This window comes from Euleptes europaea, chromosome 6, assembly GCF_029931775.1.
Source record: "Euleptes europaea isolate rEulEur1 chromosome 6, rEulEur1.hap1, whole genome shotgun sequence".
Classification (NCBI taxonomy): Eukaryota; Metazoa; Chordata; class Lepidosauria; order Squamata; family Sphaerodactylidae; genus Euleptes; species Euleptes europaea.
Genome location: NC_079317.1, coordinates 53,696,957 through 53,717,324, shown reverse-complemented (window position 1 = coordinate 53,717,324; position 20,368 = coordinate 53,696,957). Strand labels below are relative to the sequence as shown.

At 39.8% G+C, this 20,368-nt stretch overlaps 1 protein-coding gene across 1 annotated transcript in view; it reads left to right on the top strand.

Annotated features, from left to right (window-relative positions):
- Nucleotides 1-20,368, top strand: part of UBR1 (ubiquitin protein ligase E3 component n-recognin 1) — an 87,647-nt gene that overhangs the window by 9,397 nt on the left and 57,882 nt on the right. The window contains exons 2-11 of the mRNA XM_056851173.1: nt 3,474-3,730; nt 6,725-6,803; nt 8,153-8,263; nt 9,565-9,695; nt 12,327-12,468; nt 13,315-13,377; nt 13,630-13,753; nt 15,525-15,629; nt 16,409-16,497; nt 19,469-19,567. Coding sequence (XP_056707151.1) covers nt 3,474-3,730; nt 6,725-6,803; nt 8,153-8,263; nt 9,565-9,695; nt 12,327-12,468; nt 13,315-13,377; nt 13,630-13,753; nt 15,525-15,629; nt 16,409-16,497; nt 19,469-19,567 — 1,200 coding nt within the window. The remainder of the gene's footprint in view (nt 1-3,473; nt 3,731-6,724; nt 6,804-8,152; nt 8,264-9,564; nt 9,696-12,326; nt 12,469-13,314; nt 13,378-13,629; nt 13,754-15,524; nt 15,630-16,408; nt 16,498-19,468; nt 19,568-20,368) is intronic.

Here is a 20,368-nt window from a genome sequence, read left to right as displayed (position 1 = left end):
AAGTGATCCAGCACTTTTTCTTTCAAATTGGCTAGTGGAGGTGCTTGACTTGGAAGAAGGCATAGCTCCAGTTATAGTTAGAGCATACAGGGTGGGCCCTCTGCACAGAGAGTCCCCAAAGTTTACGAGAGACATATTGGCAAGCTTTACCCATGAGAGGACAAAGGCTAAAGTCCTCAGCAAGGCAAGGGAGAGTGCAACCCTAACCCACAAGGGAAAGAAGATACAGATTTTGGCAGATACTGCCCCAGAAATTCTGGGGAAAAGGCAGAAGCTCAAGATGGCTGCTGAGGCCCTTCGTGAGAATGGGATCCAATACAGATGGGGGTTTCCCGCCAAAATCATGGTATACCGTGACAACCATCTTTTCACGGCCTCTGATGAGCAGCAAGGCAAACAACTGCTGTACGATTTGGGCATCTGAAATCCATCGCCTGGTAAATCTGCAAAAGCTTTGACTCCAACCTCAAGTTCGCCAAAGCAAACAGTGTTAAACATAGTCGGGGGTTCCAGGTTTCTGATTTTCAGATGTATATCTTGCATGCCTATAAACTGATTCTATATTTAGTATAATACCAGAATAAAATCTGGCCGATGTGCTGCAGATTGGTGAGTCGCTTGAGAATTCTATGTATGCTCCCTCTCAGTACAAAAGCAATGGTCCTAGCTAATAGAGATCACTAATGCACTTCCTATATATGGTTACAGATAAGTCCGGGTCTCAATGAGGGCCAATCCTCGAAGAGTGTACGGTTATATTAAGTTAATTGGTTAGAGTGGGCGAACGAGAGTATTTTATTTGACCCAAGAGTACTAGCTACATAAGAAGCATGTTTCAGTTATACATACTGTGTTGAGACGTATAATTTCTAAAGGTTATATCGTCTCAGAGCCATATTAGCTACAGCTGTATACTAAGTATATTGTATTTAGGTTAAGGGCAATGCTGGGCATAAGAGCAATTTTTAGTTTCTCAAAGCTAAGAAGAACGGAAGTTTATTCTTTATATGCAATGGGTCCAGCAGAGTCTGAAAGAAGACTCAGCTGCAAATGGTTTGTTAAACTTTTTTTTTAGGGCTACAATAGTCCAGTATTCAGATTTCTCTTGACCCAAAAATAAAAGCTGAATATGAAGCATGTTTTAGTCATAGGTGAACTAGGAGATTATTATACGTTTTATCGTTTTTGCTGGGCCAGTCAAGGTGCTCTATAAATTTTGATAGGGTAGTTACTGGAGCAGCATCTATATTGAATCATATTGCTTTCTCCAATTATAACTGACCAATAAACACATTTCCTTTGTCCTGAGAGTTCAAGCTAATTATGAAGAATTTTCTAACTTAGGCCATGGAAAACGTACAAAGCCAGGAATAAGGTCTGAATTCAAATCCTGAAGCTAAGGTAGCCTACAGTCATTTTAGGTTAAATGGGTCATGAATGGTCACTATGGGCTTGGAAACCTACTAAAGGATAACTTAGTTCTTGAAATGAGGTTGAATAATTGTATTCATTGAAGTGATGAACACATGACCCTAGTATTTTCATTATATTGAAACTCAATTAGCATAAGTTAACCATGAGGGGAGGAGGACTGTAGACTCTAATTGCTTCATTGAAGATGGTCTTATTATGCTTATAACTTTAGTAAAGCGGACTATGATGAAAGATTCAGCCACAGAGGTGATTAATGCTGATTGTCTGCCTTGAGGTTTTAAATTAGGGGTCCAGCTGATCTCACAGGATATCTCGACGGGGTTCAAATAGATTATTGAACATCTACCAATTTCATATAGGATTAGATAGGAGAGTGGGGGGGGGGAAGCATTTCTGTTGTGTAAACCTACGCATCTCCCCAACGACTTCACTCCTCATTGGATAGGGAACTCTCTGAAGGGGCCATGAGAGCCTCCTCGCCCCCGAGAGGAAACACCTGCTTTCAGGTGTGTTTGTTGACACTCTTGATGTTTTATTGTTATTAAGTTAATTCATGCCATGTATTCCCTATGTATGGGTGTGAAAGCTGGACATTGAAGAAAGCTGATAGGAAGAAAGTAGATTCCTTTGAAATGTAGGGTTGGAGGAGAGTGTTACGGTTACTGTGGACTGCAAAAAAAAAAAAAAAATCAGTGGGTTATAGATCAAATCAAGCCTGAACTGTCCCTAGAAGCTAAAATGACTAAACTGAGGCTATTGTATTTTGGTCACATTATGAGAAGACAAGAGTCACTGGAAAAGACAGTCATGCTAGGAAAAGTTGAGGGCAGCAGGAAAAGAGGAAGACCCAGCAAGAGATGGATTGACTCAATAAAGGAAACCACAGCCCTCAATTTGCAAGATCTTTTTTTTTATAAATTATTTTTGTATAACATAAAACAAAACATGCAAATAAAAAGAAAATACAAAAGTGCACTTTCTTAACAATTGATACTACTTATTATAATAAAGAATTACAAAATTCATAGTGCCCTGAAAAACCACCACCCACCCTGAGATAGTGTCCCATCACCACATTGGTCTTCCGGAGAAGTGTTACGACAGTTTAAAAAGATAATTTATTAATGGTTTTTTATAATGATTTTATTATATTTATCTACAACTCATTGTTTTACATTGATGTAACACCACTTGTTGTCATTGTGCCTAATATGCTCTTTTTCACTATCAAGTCACATCTGACTTATGGGACCCTTGGTGGGGTTTTCAAGGCAAGCGACATTCTGAATTGCGTGCCTCTACGTCACGACCCTGGTATTTCTTGGAGGTCTCCCATCCAAATACTTGCCCGGGTCAAGCCTACTTAGCTTCTGAGATCTGACAGGATCAGGCTATCCTAGGCTATCCAGGTCAGGGGAATATGCTATACTTTCTCAGATTTCGATAATCCTAGTACATTGTTTATCCTGTATCTCTTCAAATTGTTTTGATTTACCCTGTGTAATCTGCTTTGAGTCTCACTGAGAAAGGCGGACTATAAACATAGTAAATAAATCCTTCAAGTATGAGTTCTTATCCTTATTGACACAAATGTGGCTGTGTTGTGATGGCTCATGTGATATGTGCTAAGTTGTAGCTGGCAGTGGATAGGGGTATGAAGTAATTACTGAGTTTCAAGTATATATCTCCATCGTATAATTGCACTATGGTTTGCTTTCTCGATCTCACAATGCAACTGTGTTATGGACATGTCATCATTATCCTGTGCTAGGAAGCTATTACTATACATACCTTAACATTTTCAAAGAGCATGTTACATAATCGGTCATAAATGTCCAAGACCTATGACCCTTGTTTTGTTACGACAGATCAATGCAGCTATCTTTTTGGAGTTTTTACCAAAACTTTATATTCAGGGCCGTATTTTGTTTTTCTGTCTCATATAGTATTTATATAATATATAATATCAGTGTAGAGAGTTTTTGGGTTAGGTTGTTTTCTGTGATGTATTAATATCTGTCTGTTCTTATTTCATGCAGTGGTGGGATGAAAAGATGGATTTTAATATTGCCTTTCTTCAACATTTGGCAAAAGCTGTTCCAGAAATATATTTTGATGAAATGGATCCTGTGCTGGAGAAGGAGGAGGAATTAGCTCAGATGAATATACTCTATCCTCTGGAGTGGTATCTGTTTGGGGAAGATCCAGATATTTCTTTGGAGAAACTAAGACAAAGTAGCACCCCTCAACTCTGTGGGAAGGTATTCAAAATGGGAGAGACCACATATTCTTGCAGGTGAATAGTAACAGTTATGCTTAACATTTCTTACTCTTAATTAATGGAGCAATATGTTTTTTGGGGGAAAAATGTTTCATATTTCATATGTTTGCATTTGTTTCACTTGAAGAGAGGAAGAAATTCTGAGCACTCTCCTACTCATAATCCCTGGAGGCAGGAAATAGGTTGTTCCTTTTGTCTCCAGTGTTGAGGGAGTGCCTATCATCCTCAGTTCTGCTTCCTGCCTCCCCCTGAGAGGAGAGGAAGAAATTCTGACACTCTCCTACCCATAATCCCTGGAGGCAGGAAATAGGTTGTTCCTTTTGTCTCCAGTATTGAGGGAGTGCCTATCATCCTCAGTTCTGCTTCCTGCCTCCTCCTGAGAGCAGGGCAAGGATAGAGTTCCGTGTTCCTTTGTCAAGCTCTTAAGTTGTTCATTCATCCATGTGCCTTTTAACTTTTGGATCTATTTGTATCTGAAGAAGTGAGCTGTGGCTCACGAAAGCTCATACCCTACCAGAAAATATTTTTGTTAGTCTTTAAGGTGCTACTGGACTCTTGCCCTTTTCTACTTTTGGATCTATGTACTCTTTTCAGTTCTACAAACAAACAAACAATTTTTTCTACTACTTTCACTCAGCAGCTCCCTCACCTGCTCCATTAGATGCTGCAGCATCCTCCATGGAAGACACACGTGCTGTTTGAGCCTTTGAGGGAGGTTTTGACAAAAATCCTCACTCTCAAGGTGCTTTTGCTAATGGCAATAACTTTGGCCAAAACAATGTCAAAATTGGAAGTGCTCTCCATAGTCAAGGATGTTGTGTTCTTCACAAGAACAAAGCGGTTCTGCATTCTGATTCCACATTTATGCCAAAAGGCCATTTAGTCTTCCATCGTTCACAAGCGATCCATGTACTATCATTCTGCCCTAAACCTTCTTGCTCAAAGGGAAACAACTGGCACTCTTTAAACGGGCCCTGCGGAGCTATATCAGATGCACTGCTCCTTTTAGGAAATCTGATAGCCTGTGGCTTACCATCTGGTGGTGGAGGTTTACGACATCCCTAAGAAGGTGGATTACAGAGTTCTGGCATACTCTTTTCAGGGTCCGTCGGCATCACAGGTCCCTCAATCAGAAGTACAGCTGCTTCTGCAGTGTTCATTGCCAGTGCTCCAACACTGAATCTCTACAAAGCTGCTACGCGGGCTTCAGCTTCCACATTCATCACACCTTATAAAATAGATACCATTGCCTTGGCTAATGCAGCATTTGGGCTGTGGATCCTTTAACAAGTGGTCTGGTACCTCTGGTTTTCTGACTGGCTGGCATTCTTTTTTCCTTCCCTAATCTTGGGTGCACTGCTTGGTAATATCTGGATAGTCAATGCCCTCTCTTCATGTGAAAATGAAACACTGGACTTACCATGAAAGGTTCCTTTCTCTTGAAGGAGAGAGGGACACTCGGGAGCCACTCTTGTTTTTTAGGGACTGCTTCTTTAGAGAATTCGGACGAGTGGGGTTAGGGATCAATGCCGGTCTGTTTTTTAAAAAATGTTGTCTGCTGTTCATCTGTAGCAGGCTACGGAGCAACAAACTGCCTGGCAGGACAGGACAAGCCCTTGGGCCCAGCACAAGGCTCACCTGGATGGAGCATGGCGGCACCAGGGGCAGGAAGGAGCAGCCAAGATAGCCTCAGCAGCAGGGCAGCCTTAGCAGTCTATCCCAGGGGAAGCTCAAAAGGTGTGGAGGCAGCAAGCAAGCCTGGATGGGAGAACAGTGGCTCTCTGGGCCCAGGTGTGTCAAGGCAGGGCGTGGCTGTGGAGAGCAGGGAACGGAGGAGGGTGAAGCTTAGCTCAAGGTTCAGGTGTGAAGTTAGAGCCATGAAATGAGAGGAAGGAGAGAACAGGAGGAGGCTGGCTGGAGAAGGAGGAGGCAGGTTGCAGCATCATGGCTCTTCTATGTAATGTATTGTGACCCTAAGGTGGGTGAAGTGAGCCACACCTTCAAATGCATGGATTGTTAAATAAAACAACCTGCGTAAGGAAATAGTGAATGGGCTGGTGACTTCAAGACCCCAGGGACTCCAGGTATGATGTGCTCTTGCCCCCAGAGGGTGCTACAGTATCTCTGAATGTCTTGTTCCAATTTTTACTTGTCTCTGTTTTCTGAGACTTCTTTTCTACCCTCCATTATCCCTCCTGTGCACTATGCTCTATTGGCGAGTATCATGTGCTACAGAACCACAGTTCATTTTTGATAAGGCACATTCCGTGATGGTCTACATTAGCTACAGAAGTCTCCAGATTGAGGATAGTGGACGCTTCCTCTCCATTGGAGACAGAAGGAACAACCTACGTCCTACTTCCTCCAGGATTGTGGGTAGGAGAATGCCTAATCATCAGTGTCCTCCTCGTCTTCAAGTAAAAGGAACCTTCACAGAAAGTCCAAAGTTCTGTTGTAAGGCCCCTATGCAATTGCCGCAGAATAGTGAAAAGGGTAGTAGCAGTCAGGGAGGAAGAGATTGGCTTTTATCTCAACGTATAATGGGGAGGAATTATTAAAATAGAAGTTTATTGAAAAATGAAATGTATTTTGTAATGGCTGTTAAATCTCAAAGTGCAGAGAAACTGTATGTAGTATATTAATCCTGGTCTTCATTTATCATAATGTTGAGAGTGATTAATCCTGTATTTATAATGGACATACTTTGACTGGGTAACTGACAGTGTCTGTTAAGTCTCTAGGTCAGCAGTTCCCAAACTGTGCTCCATGGAGCACTTGGTGCTCCGCAAAACATCTCCTAATGCTCCATGAAGAGATTGGAAAGAAAAATACTACTGTCATTTGGTTTAGTATATAGGTGCTAGGTGAAAATTATTGCTCTGTGACAAATTTCTCTCCTGAAAAATGCTCCATGACTCAAAAAGTTTAGGAACCACTTCTCTAGGTAATACTGCTGGAGTATGTGAGCTTTGGGGAGTTATAAAATGGCAACATTTTTTTTAATTGCAGAGACTGTGCAATTGATCCAACCTGTGTACTTTGCGTGGATTGTTTCCAGAACAGTGTTCACAAGAATCACCGTTATAAGGTAAGAACATACACACTGCAAGATTTTCTCTAGTACAGTAGGGTGTTGACAAATAATTGTTTCAAATAGCAGGACTTCTTCTATCCAGCAATATGTTAAAAAGTTTTTACCTAATATATATATTTACAAGCAAGGAGCTGTTTCTTGAAATTGGATACAAATTTAAGTATAGCATGACAGATATTTGAAAATGTAAAATAATTTTGTTGTATGGGGCCTTGGCTTGTGGTGGCAGAAAAAATACAGATCAAAATGCAACATGTAGAAATACTGGTATAGGTTATGCAGAAATACTGGTATCAAATCTGCTGCATCATATACAACAGATTAATTTGCTGCTGAACACAGATTGGACATTGGAACTGGTTCAAAATTCTAAATGTTGAAATACGGAGCATGAGCTGAAGTATTAATGATGAAGAATTCATGAATTAAAATTGTATATGGCATAAGAACATAAGAAAGGCCCTGTTGGATCAGACCAAGGCCCATCAAGTCCAGCAGTCTGTTCACACAGTGGCCAACCAGGTGCCTCCAGGAAGCCACAAACAAGACGAGTGCAGCAGCACCATCCTGCCTGTGTTCCACCGCACCCAAAATAATAGGCATGCTCCTCTGATACTAGAGAGAATAGGTATGCAGCATGACTAATATCCATTCTAACTAACAACCATGAATACCCCACTCCTCCATGAATATGTCCACTCCCCTCTTAAAGCCCTCCAAGCTGGCAGCCATCACCACATCCTGAGGCAGGGAGTTCCACAATTTAACTATGCGTTGTGTGAAAAAATACTTCCTTTTATCTGTTCTGAATCTCTCGCTTTCCAGCTTTAGCAGATGATCCCGTGTTCTAGTATTATGGGAGAGGGAGAAAAACTTCTCCCTGTCCACTCTCTCCAAACCATGCATAATTTTATAGACCTCTATCATGTCTTCCCTCAGCTGCCTTCCTTCCAAGCTAAACAGCCCTAAGCGTCTTAACCGCTCCCCATAGGACAGTTGCTCTAGTCCCCTAATCATTTTCTGCACCTTCTCAAGCTCTGTAATATTCTTTTTTAGGTGTGGTGACCAGAATGTTTGCGTGGCATAATCCATTCCAAACCTGCTTGCTGGGATTAATTTGCTTTTAGATAATAGGAGGAAGAACTTGTTTATGTGTTAAGTTGCAACCGAGGACTTGGGGAATCCCTAGTTAATTATTCCTAGATTCTACTCTTCCTGTTAAATTTTGGATAGGGGTTAGTTTGTAGGATCCAGTGCAATTGTGTGTGAGGAACTGAGATTGTGCATTGGCTATGCAAATGTACTAATGGGTGTCATCATGCATTTGATCTGCATTTCTTCAGATGAACACTTCCACAGGAGGAGGATTTTGTGACTGTGGGGATACAGAAGCATGGAAGGCTGGACCACTGTGTACAAATCATGAGCCTGGAGCCACTGGTGCTATGAAGGAGGTACATTTTTAGTGCAATAAATGGGAAGGCAGATAGTAAAAACCTTTTGAAAATGTACTTGTTTCTAATATTTAGCTGTGACAAACCTTTTGGAACACTTCTTGATTGATGATTGTATTCTTCAATTTACTGCACCACCAAAAATTTACTTAGAATGGCTGTTGCAAAAAATTATCAGACTATTCCCCTTTAAATAAAAAGAATAATCCATGGGAGCTAAAGTGCTGTGCTTCTGCTATAGTCTGTCTTGTTTCTAGATACATTCATTTCTTAGTTTTGCTGTACAACTTGTTCCTTTTTGTACGCTTATCAAAATGTTAATCTTTGTGTAATTTTCATAGCAACAATAGTTCTGATAATGGGAACATCATAAATAGTACTACATTTGGGGGAATCAAGCACCCAATTCCAAACTGTTGAATTTATTGCTCATTTTAAAGCTTTTTAGTAAAAAATATTGTCGAAGGCTTTCACGGTCAGAGTTCAATGGTTCTTGTAGGTTATCCGGGCTGTGTAACCGTGGTCTTGGAATTTTCTTTCCTGACGTTTCGCCAGCAACTGTGGCAGGCATCTTCAGAGTAGTAACATGAATTTCAATGGACTGACACAAACAGGACACAGGGTCTTATTCCAAGACACTGAAAGACTGGACAATTCTACCAACTATTTTGGCAGATTGCACAGAGAAGCCATTGAAATTCATAAACATCAGCACAACTTTAACAGAAAAGAGGAGAGTTTAAGAATGAATAAGGCTTGGCTTCCTGCCCTGAAAAACCTCCAGACAAAGACAACATTCAACAATAGCCATACAGATTAGTTTTGGATTACACACATTAACAGATCACTTCAGGATACAATGGTTCCATATTAACATACCATACCCTCATTAGCACATTATCTTGATACTTACAGGACAATACTTTTGCAGGACAATACTCAGCTCAAACCCAACCCCTTTCTGACTATATATTACTCTTCCTACACCCTTGACACTGAGAGACACTGTCCTTCAGTGTTACTACTCTGAAGATGCCTGCCACAGTTGCTGGCGAAACGTCAGGAAAGAAAATTCCAAGACCACGGTTACACAGCCCAGATAACCTACAAGAACCTTTTTAGTAAAGATTCGCCCTTTTTTTTGTGGAGCAGAGAATGTATAAATTGTCTTTTTGCTGTTAAATAGAATAATAGTGCAGATTATTGCCTCTTCTAGATATAAATTATCTGCAACATTTCCAAATCTTGTTTTGATATGTATAATCATGGTTACTTTCAGTGTTATTTATTGCTTTCTGCAGAACTCTGAATGCCAGTTGAATGAAGAGCTAATGGCACAAGCAAGGAATATCTTTCCATCGGTGATAAACTATGTTGTAGAGGTGACTATTTGGGAAGAAGATGAGGAGTTGCCTCTAGAACTTATCACTTGGTAAGTCAAGTACTGGAGTCAAGATTCAAAATTTATTTCTCTTTCTCTTCATGCCTCATTCCATCTTTTCACAGTTTGTGCTTAAGATGGCCGGCCCCATTAGGAAACTATCAGTGATAAAATATTAGTAAATAAAACAGTGACAATTGTTCAATATTCATTCAGAACTATACAGACATACAGTTGCTTAATAAGGAAAGCCAAAGTAACATCATAAATGGAAGAGGAGAGAACCATAGAATTACCGTGTAATTTAGGTACCCTGCAGTTGTGGGTCTGCAACTCGGGTTCTACAACAATTCTGTCTTGGACATAAGGGATTATTTGTTTGTCAGGATGTAGTACTTGATATACACAGGCTTTCTACATATCACACTTATACAATGTCCTTTCTACAACGACATAAGATCACAGTACATTCTCCCCATATTGTCATCCTTTTCTGGGAGATTGGAAGAAGCTAAAGTTTCCCTTCCCTTAGACTCCTCTCGGGAGAGAACCATTCAAGTAGCCAAATTTTGCCTCCGGTCTAGTGGGATTCATAAATGGCTAATTGAAAACCCTTCCCCATAGAAGATCTCTCCTCCTCCTCTTCAAATCATCCTTCCCAGAATCATCAACTTTTATTATTTTATTTTATTACTTTAAACCCAACTTTGATTTTTATTCAGAGCTGGTATTATATCGAAATAAAACTTGATTGATTGATATCACACTTATATGGGCTCCAATTTAACTGCACACTTTTCTGTAAGAATAAATCCTGTATGGTTCAAGGAGAATCTGGCATTCCTATCTCATATTTCCCTTATGGCAGTAATGCTAAGGGGCATTTGTATATGATAACTGGGCAGAAGAGTAAACCTTCCCATTGATGTGCCCCTGTAAATGTCCCGTTCTCCTTCCCACCTCCTTTTTTCTTTCCCTCCAGCCAACCTATAAAACTGAAAGTAAATTCTGCTGGGGGGAATGATAATCTCAGTTTCCGGAGAAAATCAGCAGCTGTGGGAAGTTTGAGTCTCACCCCAACCACCATGCCTGTCAGTTCTCAATATAAGTTACCCTGAAGCTGCATTCTCATTGTTGGTAAATTTCAAAACGAGAAATGGGAGAGAACTGCACCGGCTTCCATTTCATAAATAGGATACAGGTAAATTCCTGCAAGCCATTCTACTTGTAGAACAAATACAGTAATTGCTCTCAGCAGTGATTCTGTTGCTACAAGCTGCTGCTGGGCACTGTTACATATCCTAAAAGTGGAGTTACCAGTTTGTTTGTTTTTTTTTTTTTTGAGGAAGAATAAGTGTGGCTATGGTTCTTCCTAAATTGAGGAAAAACCCCAGGCTGTTAAAGAAGCATAAGTGCACCTGGAAACAGAAGTGGCAAGACACCAGGGGGAGAACATGGCCACTGGTTTTGGGTGATGCAGAGCTCTCATCCCATCCTAATATTTTTCCTGCCTTGGTCTGAATATAGGCTTCTGGGTCTATTGATACTCAAATTAACTTACTGATAACTTAAATTTCTTATTTTTTGTCTGCATTGTTAAATCTTCCAAGAATACTGTAGTAAACATCGTGATGTGACATCACCCCATGGGTCAGTAATGACTCGGTGCTTGCACAGGGGACTACCTTTACCTTTTTATCTCCTTTGAGTCAAAATGGAGCAAATGGAGCAACCAAGTTGAAAAGTCATAAATTAACAAAATTAAGACAAATTAAAATATACAGTTTGTAAATTCAAAACATCCGGATATCCAGGAGCACTCAACACACAGGATCAGCAAACTCACAGCCAAATCAGCTGGAAAAGTTCACCCACCACCAAATGTTCCCTGGAGGAAACTCACTTGCCTTCCTAAATGCAGCAAGGGAGTGAGCCTTCCTTCCCCACTTTGGCTGGCCATTCCCAAGGACTGGGCCCCTGATCTTGCTGTGGTTGTACGGGTAGCCTCCTTAAGGTGCCCTCCCTTAGGACTGTCTGAAGAGCATGAATGACTCAGGGAGGTATACTTGGAGATATGGTTCAGTAAGTATAAGGGTCCTGGCCTGTGAAGTGTTTTAAAGGTACTAACCAACACTTTGAAATGGGCCCAAAAGCAAGTAGGTTGCCAGTGCAGTTGATGCAGTGCTGGGTTTCAGTGGTCTGAGTGACATCCCAGAGAGGAGCCCTGCTGCAGCATTCTGTACCATTTGGATCTTTTGAATTGTCTTCAAAGGCAGCCCTATGTAGAGTATTAAAATAGTCCAATCTGGAAGTTATGGTAGCATGCATATATGGTAGCATGCATATATCAACATAGCCAGGTCAGCAGGATCTAGGTAAGGGGTCAGCTTATGAGCTAGATGTAACATTATCAAGGTCGGGTCCAGGAACACCCCATAGCTCATAACTTGATATATCATGGAAAGCTTAACCACATCTAATAATAGATTCTAATTCTAAATTAGGGAAATACATGTAATTTCTGTGAATCAGAAGTTGATGAATTCCTCATCTTTTTCTCATGTTGACTGTCTCTCCCCCCCCCTTTATATATTGGCTTGTAATAGTTGTGTTGCCAGCATATGTGTTGGACTTTATTGTAGTGACCAAAAAGAAACTAAATTACATCTTTTGTTCTTCCAGTGCATACAAGATGGACAAATATTACTGCGTCCTTTTCAATGATGAGCATCATTCTTATGATCATGTTATCTACAGTCTGCAAAGAGCTCTTGGCTGTGAGCTTGGAGAGGCACAGTTGTTTACTAATGCTATAGATAAAGAGGTTAGTAGTATACACCATTTATTGTTCTGAGTTATAGTCCAATTGGCACAGAGCCAATTCTGTAGTTACTGTACATGCAGATTAATCTTTGCAAAGGGATCTCATCGACAGTAACAAGGTAGTACATATCACAAGCATTAATATTGCTCTACTCTGTAATAGTATGTCAGCCATACTTAATAGAGTATAGTTGCCCTGCTCTCACTCCTAGTATAATATTATCTAGCATGAGATTCCTGAAATGTTGCCTCTAGTCTTCAGGATTGTCATACTGTGTCTTCAGTGATAACTCAAAGTGGAAATTAATCCTGTTGGAAAACTGTAAGTCTGTGCAAGGTGATGAAAGCTGTGGATGCATGTATTATCTGTCATTTTCCTTCATAGAAATACAGATGCCATGAACTACCTCTTATTTTTATTTGTAATCTCGCAAGCTTTCCATTTGCAGCTAAGGACATCGTAGTTTTTATTTAAAGTTTGTAGTTATTTGTGCCACTTCATGCACAAAACTAAGAATTCACATTAGGAGCTTTGTAGCATACAAGGTAGAGGTAAATTGCTGGCAACATTCCAGTAAACATGAATATTCTTTGTTTAGTATTTTGAGAAGTCTATCTTGTAGTTCTCTCTCTTGTTTGACACAGTTGATGCCTTTAATTCAGAGTGGTATTCTACAATTATACAAAGCTACTGAATATTTATGCCAGTTTAATTTGTCTTGGTATCTAAGGTATCCTTATCTGTTTTTCTACTCCACCGTTTCCCTTTTTACCATTATTTAATAATGCCATTTCTGTTAGTACCCTCACCTAAGTGTACCACCTCTTTCTTTTTGTAATTAATCAGGGTCGGAAGGCTGTTATGAAAGGGACGTACGTTGCTTGTCAGGAAGCCAAAGAAGAAATAAAGGTAATTTGTTGCAGTATTTAATAAGATGTAGTTAATATGACTATTTTTGGCTGTCTCAAGATACTCATGTTTTTAAAACATTCATGAGAAATGTGTCTTTCCTTACCACCCTTTATCCCACTTGATAAATATAGTTAATCCTAAAGTTCAAGTTATGTTTATTTTAAAACAGAATTGGTTAATAGGAGTAGGGAGGATCCAGTAACACCTTAATATGCACTCATTCAGATTCTAAATATTTTTATCTTGCAGAAACATTCAAAAAATGTTTCCCAGCATCCTCTTACTGTGAAGGTTATTCATGCTGATATAATGGCTCATCAGAAATTTGCTTTGCGTCTTGGTTCCTGGTTAAATAAACTTATGAGTTATTCAAGTAAGTAACTTCAGTAGCATATGCAATTGCCAAACTATTGACAAGGGGCTCAAGATTTTTCATAGTCATAATAATTATGTCTGGATAAATGTTCCTTTTAAAAATTGACAGAGTTATTACTGCTATTTAAAATATTATCCTATACAAAAGTTCTTTTTTAATTTCTTTTTTATTTTAAACTCAATTACACAACAAACATAATACAGAACACAAAATACAAAATAAACATACATACATTCTACATAACACCTAATACATACAACATAACAATGTGTGCCTTACTCTGTTCTAAATAATCAAAAACATTATTATTTTACCATCTTACCAACATTATTTCTTACTTTCTCTATCAACCCCTAGTTAACCATATAGAATCACTATACAAAAGTCCTTATAGCAGTGGTTCTTGTTTCCAGCCCAACTCTGAACAACGTCCTTGGGAGGATCTATTCTGTAGGATGCATCAGTCATAATTCAGGTCCCGTTGTTCCAGTGCACAGTGTGTCTTTGAATGGCTATTAAATTTGCTGATCTGATGGGGAAACACACCCATTTACTTGCATAAGCTTCAGTTTGTATGTGTTATTTTCCTGAGGTAATGAAACCAGCCATCTGGATCAGCTATGAACAACATGACTGGAACAATCTGCATTTTATTGACTATTCAGATTACTGGAGAATTAGGTAGAGGAATTATGTATGAGTCTGGTAGCTTCTTAAACAGTCCACATCATGTTGTGTGAAGACTGTGTGAAGGAACCTTCTGTATATCCTTAGTAAAATATTAACACCCCTCTTTCTGCTGTATACAAGAAGAGAATTAAAAATATCTTACATCTTATCTTGATTTGTTTGTCTTGATACTGGTTTGTTCAGAATAAGGTAACTTTTGGGGGAAGGGAATCTGTAATCATTTATTCCAGGGGTGGGGAACCTTTTTCTTGCCAAGGGCCATCTGCACATTTATAACACCATTCGGGGGCCATACCAGGCGTAGATCTCCAAGCGGGGGTGGGGAGAGGCTAGAGCAGCGCACGCCGACCCCGAGCAAACAGTCCCCAGCCTCTCCGCCTCCCCCGCCCCCCCCACACACGGTGGCACACGCAGCCCCACGCGACTGGGCCCCAGTGTCCATGCCCTCCTCCCCGAGTCCACAAAAGGCCCCCCGAAGCTCGATCAGCTCCTGAGTTCATACTCTGCTGCCTGGAGCCGTGGGCCTCTTCCCCCACCCCCCGCCGCTCAACAGCCGACAGGTGGCAAGAGGGGCTTACAGTGTGCTGCGATGTTCCTGCATGCCGCGGCTGTAGGGGGCAGCCTTGGGGGAAGCGTCCCTCCCCCTCCTCTCACTGACCAACAGTCGACAGTCGGCGAGAGGAGGTCCAAAGGGCACCGCAGCACCCCTGCAAGCCGTGGCCCCAGGAACACCCTCGAGGAGGGCAGTGCCTCTGCAGCAGGGCCCCAGAGCTCCCGAGGGCCACAAAAAATGTCCTCGGGGGCCGCATACGGCCCCTGGGCCAGAGGTTCCCCATCCCTGATTTATTCCAAGGGAAATGTCTGCTATCATTGATTTCACAGTAAAAACAGACAGAGAAATATTCATGAGGTGAGGCTACATTGTTTTGAGTGAAAGAAACCACTTTCTTTCAAAACTGATACATACTACACCTGAAGCGTTATTGTCTTAAATCTTTTTGTTAAAAGGAGAGATAGTTTAAGTGGGTCATGATTATCCTACTAACTATTCAGTTCAAATAATGTGCCTCTGACTTAGGTGACTTTCGTCAGATCTTCTGTCAAACATGTTTAGAACAAATTAATTCAAAGAAACCTTGTCGTATAAGCACACTGATGCTTTGGGACGCAAAACTGTATAAAGGTAAGTTGGACCGATATACCCAGTTTGTGTGCCGTATAGAATGGAAGAAATCTTATTAGTGGCTGTTTGATAGTCAGTTTATATTTTAAAAGGAGTTACTATGTCACTATTGTTGCAAAGTAAACAGCACATTTCATTGGTGAATTCAGAGACATTTTAATGCAAAACTTCATAGTGGCCTCAGGAAGCTGAATAGGTGAATCAATCATACTCCTGCCACATTGCATCTCAATCCAGTTCTGATCCATGTATTGACTCTGCACAGCAGTGATGATCCATGTTAGCATATGAGCTCTGAACTCTATTACCACACTAGTGAAACATGCTGGGTATTCTCAATGGCAGAATTGCACTGTAGGTCAGAGAGAGAGGTAAGTGTTAAGGTATATAAACGAAAGGAGTAGGGGCCTCCTGGCAAGGGATGCTGGAGCCCTCCACTGTTTTAGTTTATGTTGCCATTTCACTTTTACCACATACTCCATTTGTCCAACAAAAAATGTACACAATAGATTATTGTGTGGGATTAACATTAAGCATGCCCTGGATGTCATGCATGCTAAGGTAAGCGATGGATACTTAAAAATGACTTGGCTATTATATATGTAGCAGCTTCAGTATTTCCTCTTAAATACTTTTTGCTTTAACTGTTGCATTTTGTAAAAAGTCCATTGTTAAATTGGATTCAAATACTATGTTCATTTTACTTTTTCCTCTTGACTTTGACTGTCAAAATAAAAAGAGTGTTTACGGAAAAGTCACTAACTATTGAATTTTTCCAGGAGCAAGAAAAATCTTACATGAATTAATCTTCAGCAGTTTTTTCATGGAAATGGAATACAAAAAACTTTTTGCTATGGAATTCGTTAAGGTAATTAGTGTCTTATATTGGCTTTCATCCTACAGTAGTAACATCTTCTTTTGAAGCTTTTACAACTGTGAGCACATGAATGAATAAAATGCCCTCGGCCATTTAATTTCCTGGTAGCAATGAAAATTGTTTTAATTCAAATAAGTTACCTTATCATACTATTTAACATTATTTTGTTTAATATAAAACGGGTTATACCCAACCAGAGTTCATGTAATAGAACTTCCCTCCCTTCCACTGTAGCCCACCAAAATACTGCCTGGAAGATTAAAGGGTCACCTAGGAACACTGCTAGGTAAAATGTGACTGTCTGCTGTGGGAAGGGGAAATGATGAAAGTTGTCCTCCTTTGCAGAAAACAAGCATTTGATACAGCCTGTTGAGTCTTTCAAAACATATTTTAATCCCTTATGAAATCACCCCTGAAAAAAATTGTAGTTAACTTAAAATTGTGAGAGTAATCACATAATGAGTCTGCAGCATTTATAGATCATCCTGAAGTCTCAGGAAATTAGACAAATTCAGTGGCATGGATCCAGCAGTCTGCAAGCAGAAATGTAATACCACGTTATGCATCATTTAATACTGATGTTTAATACTTATGCTTTGTTCAGAGAACAGCTCCATTATAATCTTCTGCAATTCCTCGTCCTATTATTAGATGCATCATTCTTTAGAGTGCATTAACTTACATTGTGTAATACACCTTGAGTCTCTGAGAAAGGCAGACTATCAACATAAATATATAAAAGGACTTAGCGCACTTCTGCTCGCACGAGATCTTGTGTGACTCCTAGCGCTTTCCTCCCTAGATATACAGTGGCCAGAAATTGGTTGCACAAAATCTTGTGCAAGAGGGGATACAATAAGTTTGAGTTAGTCGCTACCCTTGGTCTTTTTCTTGCATTTTCACTTGTGCAAGAGGTCAGGAAGAAGCGGAAATTTTGTGCTGGATCCAACCCTCTGAATGGAAAAAGATCACTTTTCCAGTTTGTAGATATTGTACACAGTGACTATGGTTATTTATTAGAACAGCTCAAAGTAAAATTATAGAATGTAATTACTGATTGGTACTACTTATTGTAAAGCCAGTATTTTATAAACTGTAATTATATACTTCCCCAAGTTATGAGATACCTGAGAGGACTGAAACTAAAATTTCCCCCTCTGTGGTTAATAAACTTGGCACAACATGTAGTAATTCAGCAGCACTAAAACCTTGTTCAGAAAAAGATAGAGTAAACATGTGAAATCAACTAGTTCTACAGTATAAGAATTAATATTCTTTAATTCCATTTCCTGTTTGTAGCCAGAACTAAAATGGCTATGCACTGGAAAAGATTAACCCATTAATCTGAAACTTTATAAAATTATACACTTTGGACCACCACATAACCAAAAACTGGCTCTGCAGTTATTTGCTGGCATTCTTTTATACACACAAGAAAAAAAAAACAGGTACCTGTTTCTACTTGTTCTTTTATAACTTTCACACATGGGCAGTGCTCTGTTGCTTCTTGGGCTTGATGATACTGATATATTTATTTATCCTGTTGATACGAAAATAAAAATGTAGCTCTGTTCTTTTAAAAATGGTTGCTGCCTTCAACTCATAGAGATCGTATTGTTATTTTTGTTTGACTGTTAACTACTATGGACATTTTAAAATAAATCTTAAAGATTCCATGACTGTACACTAGAAGTTCGGTGAAACACCTCATGCCTTCTGTCATGTGTTCCACCCTTCTTATCTTCTCTCTAAACTGAGAAACCCAAACTCACTCTTTGAGAGAGTGCTCCAGCTACTTGATCATCTTGGCTACACTTTTGCCAGTGTTCCAATATCAGTATTTGTAGATACAGTGACTAGAAAGGCAACATTATTTCAACTGCAGTTCCACCATAGATCTTCTGTTTTGTTTCCAGTCCCTTATTCCCTTTCCAAAAAATCCCTCACCTCAAATTTGACTTTTTTGCGTCTGCTGCCCACTGACACTTTTATTGAGCTATCCACCACAACCCTATGATGTCTGTCCTGCTTAGTCACTGAAAGTTCAGCCAGATTCCATGTAGCATATGTTTAAAGTTTGGATTTTTGCCCCAATGACAATTACTTTAAACTTACATTGAACCTAACATGATACACTGTTGTCTGCTAACGCAGTTAGGAGAGATCTTTTTGGAGCTCTACGCAGTCTGCTGTATTTCCCAGCTTCATTAATAATTTGGTGTCCTCTGCAAACTTGGCCACCTTACAGATTACTCTCATACCAAATTCTGAATTGCAAGTCTTCGTCAACAATTGCTTTCTCAGAGGGCCCAATTCATCATACATATGCATGTCCATTGTCTGTTGAAAGATTTTTATTTGGTCCTTGCCTTTTTGATGCTTCATTTTCTTCCTGAGTTCTACTGGACTTTTAAAAAAAGTTAAAATGCAAAAAATTTTCACTGGGCATAAATATCATGTTAGTTTAGATGCAGGAGGAAATCTTATGGAAAAAGCTAGTAAAATACATCTTCCCCTGTTTGTCCAGAAAAATCTTCTGTGAGCTTCAGGAGAAATCTGTTCTCTAATGAGAACTGTTATGGGGCATGTGAGAAATGAAAAATCTTGCTTATAAAAATGTCCAAGATTAAAATCAACAATTTCTAATACATTTTAAAATATTTTAGGAGCACTTGTGACTCTTCAGTCACGTCCTTATTTGTTATGCCTATTTGTTTATTTACTTCACTTGTGGCCTTCCTTTCTCCCCAATGGGCACCCAAAGTGGCTTACATCGTTCTCCTCTCCTCCATTTTACCCTCACAACAGCCCAGTGAAGTAAGCTAGGGTGAGAGAGAGTGACCCAAGGTCACCCAGCACACCTCTGAACCTGGGTCTCCCTAGATCCCAGTCCAGCACTCAGTTACATCACACTACCGTGAGAACAATCAGTCATAGATTTCTCCCTTTCTTGTCTTCACAGCATTACAAAACACTACAGAGGGACTACATCAGGGATGACCATGAGAAGCAGATCTCCGTGACGGCATTTTCAGTTCAGATTTTCACTGTTCCTACACTGGTGTGTACAGCTAATCATCCAAGTGTATACAAGTACATGTTTTCATTACATTTATCTGTTAATATTTTGCTCATCAGTAACCCGCTAAAGCCCAGGGGTTGATTGCATTTTGATTGATGTAATTTCTGTTTGTTTGCCCACTTGATTTGGTATGTTGGTGTTCAGTGGAATTCATGCACATGAGTCGCAACCTGTGGTCATTCGTGGCCTGTGTCAGTCATTTGTGCTTTAAAAGGAAGCAAAGCAGGCTTTTAACACTTCAACGTTTATTTGCCATAGGCGATGCTTTCCAGTTGCTGTTGTTCAGACAGCTAGCAAATTACAAGTCTTGACTATAAGCAGTTATAAACCTCTGGTACTTTATACCCCTTGCTGTTGTTGTTCAGAGGTTACCTTTCTCCTTTTTGTTTCATTTTATAAGCAGTTATAGTCATATGAATTCAGTCTCTTCAAATGGTAGAGAGGCCAATATGATCCAATTAAGGTGACCATTGCATCCCCTTTGTTGTCCCCCCTTTGACTTGGTCTTAGCAAAGCAGGAGTGGGGGGAGTCCCACTCTGCTGATTGAAATCCCTTTCAGAAGTGGAGATTTTACATGGGATCCAATCCAAATTATTCTGGTCTGAAAGAGCCCCCCCCCCCGACTCAAGAGTGGGAGAAAAGTGAAATTAAATCCAATTATATTTTTCCACTAGTGAAACAATGAGAATCACTATGTAACATAAGTATTATAGCCTTGTAGACTCTTCCACTATGTGTACGCACTGGCACAACAACACTAATGGTTAACTCCTTTTATT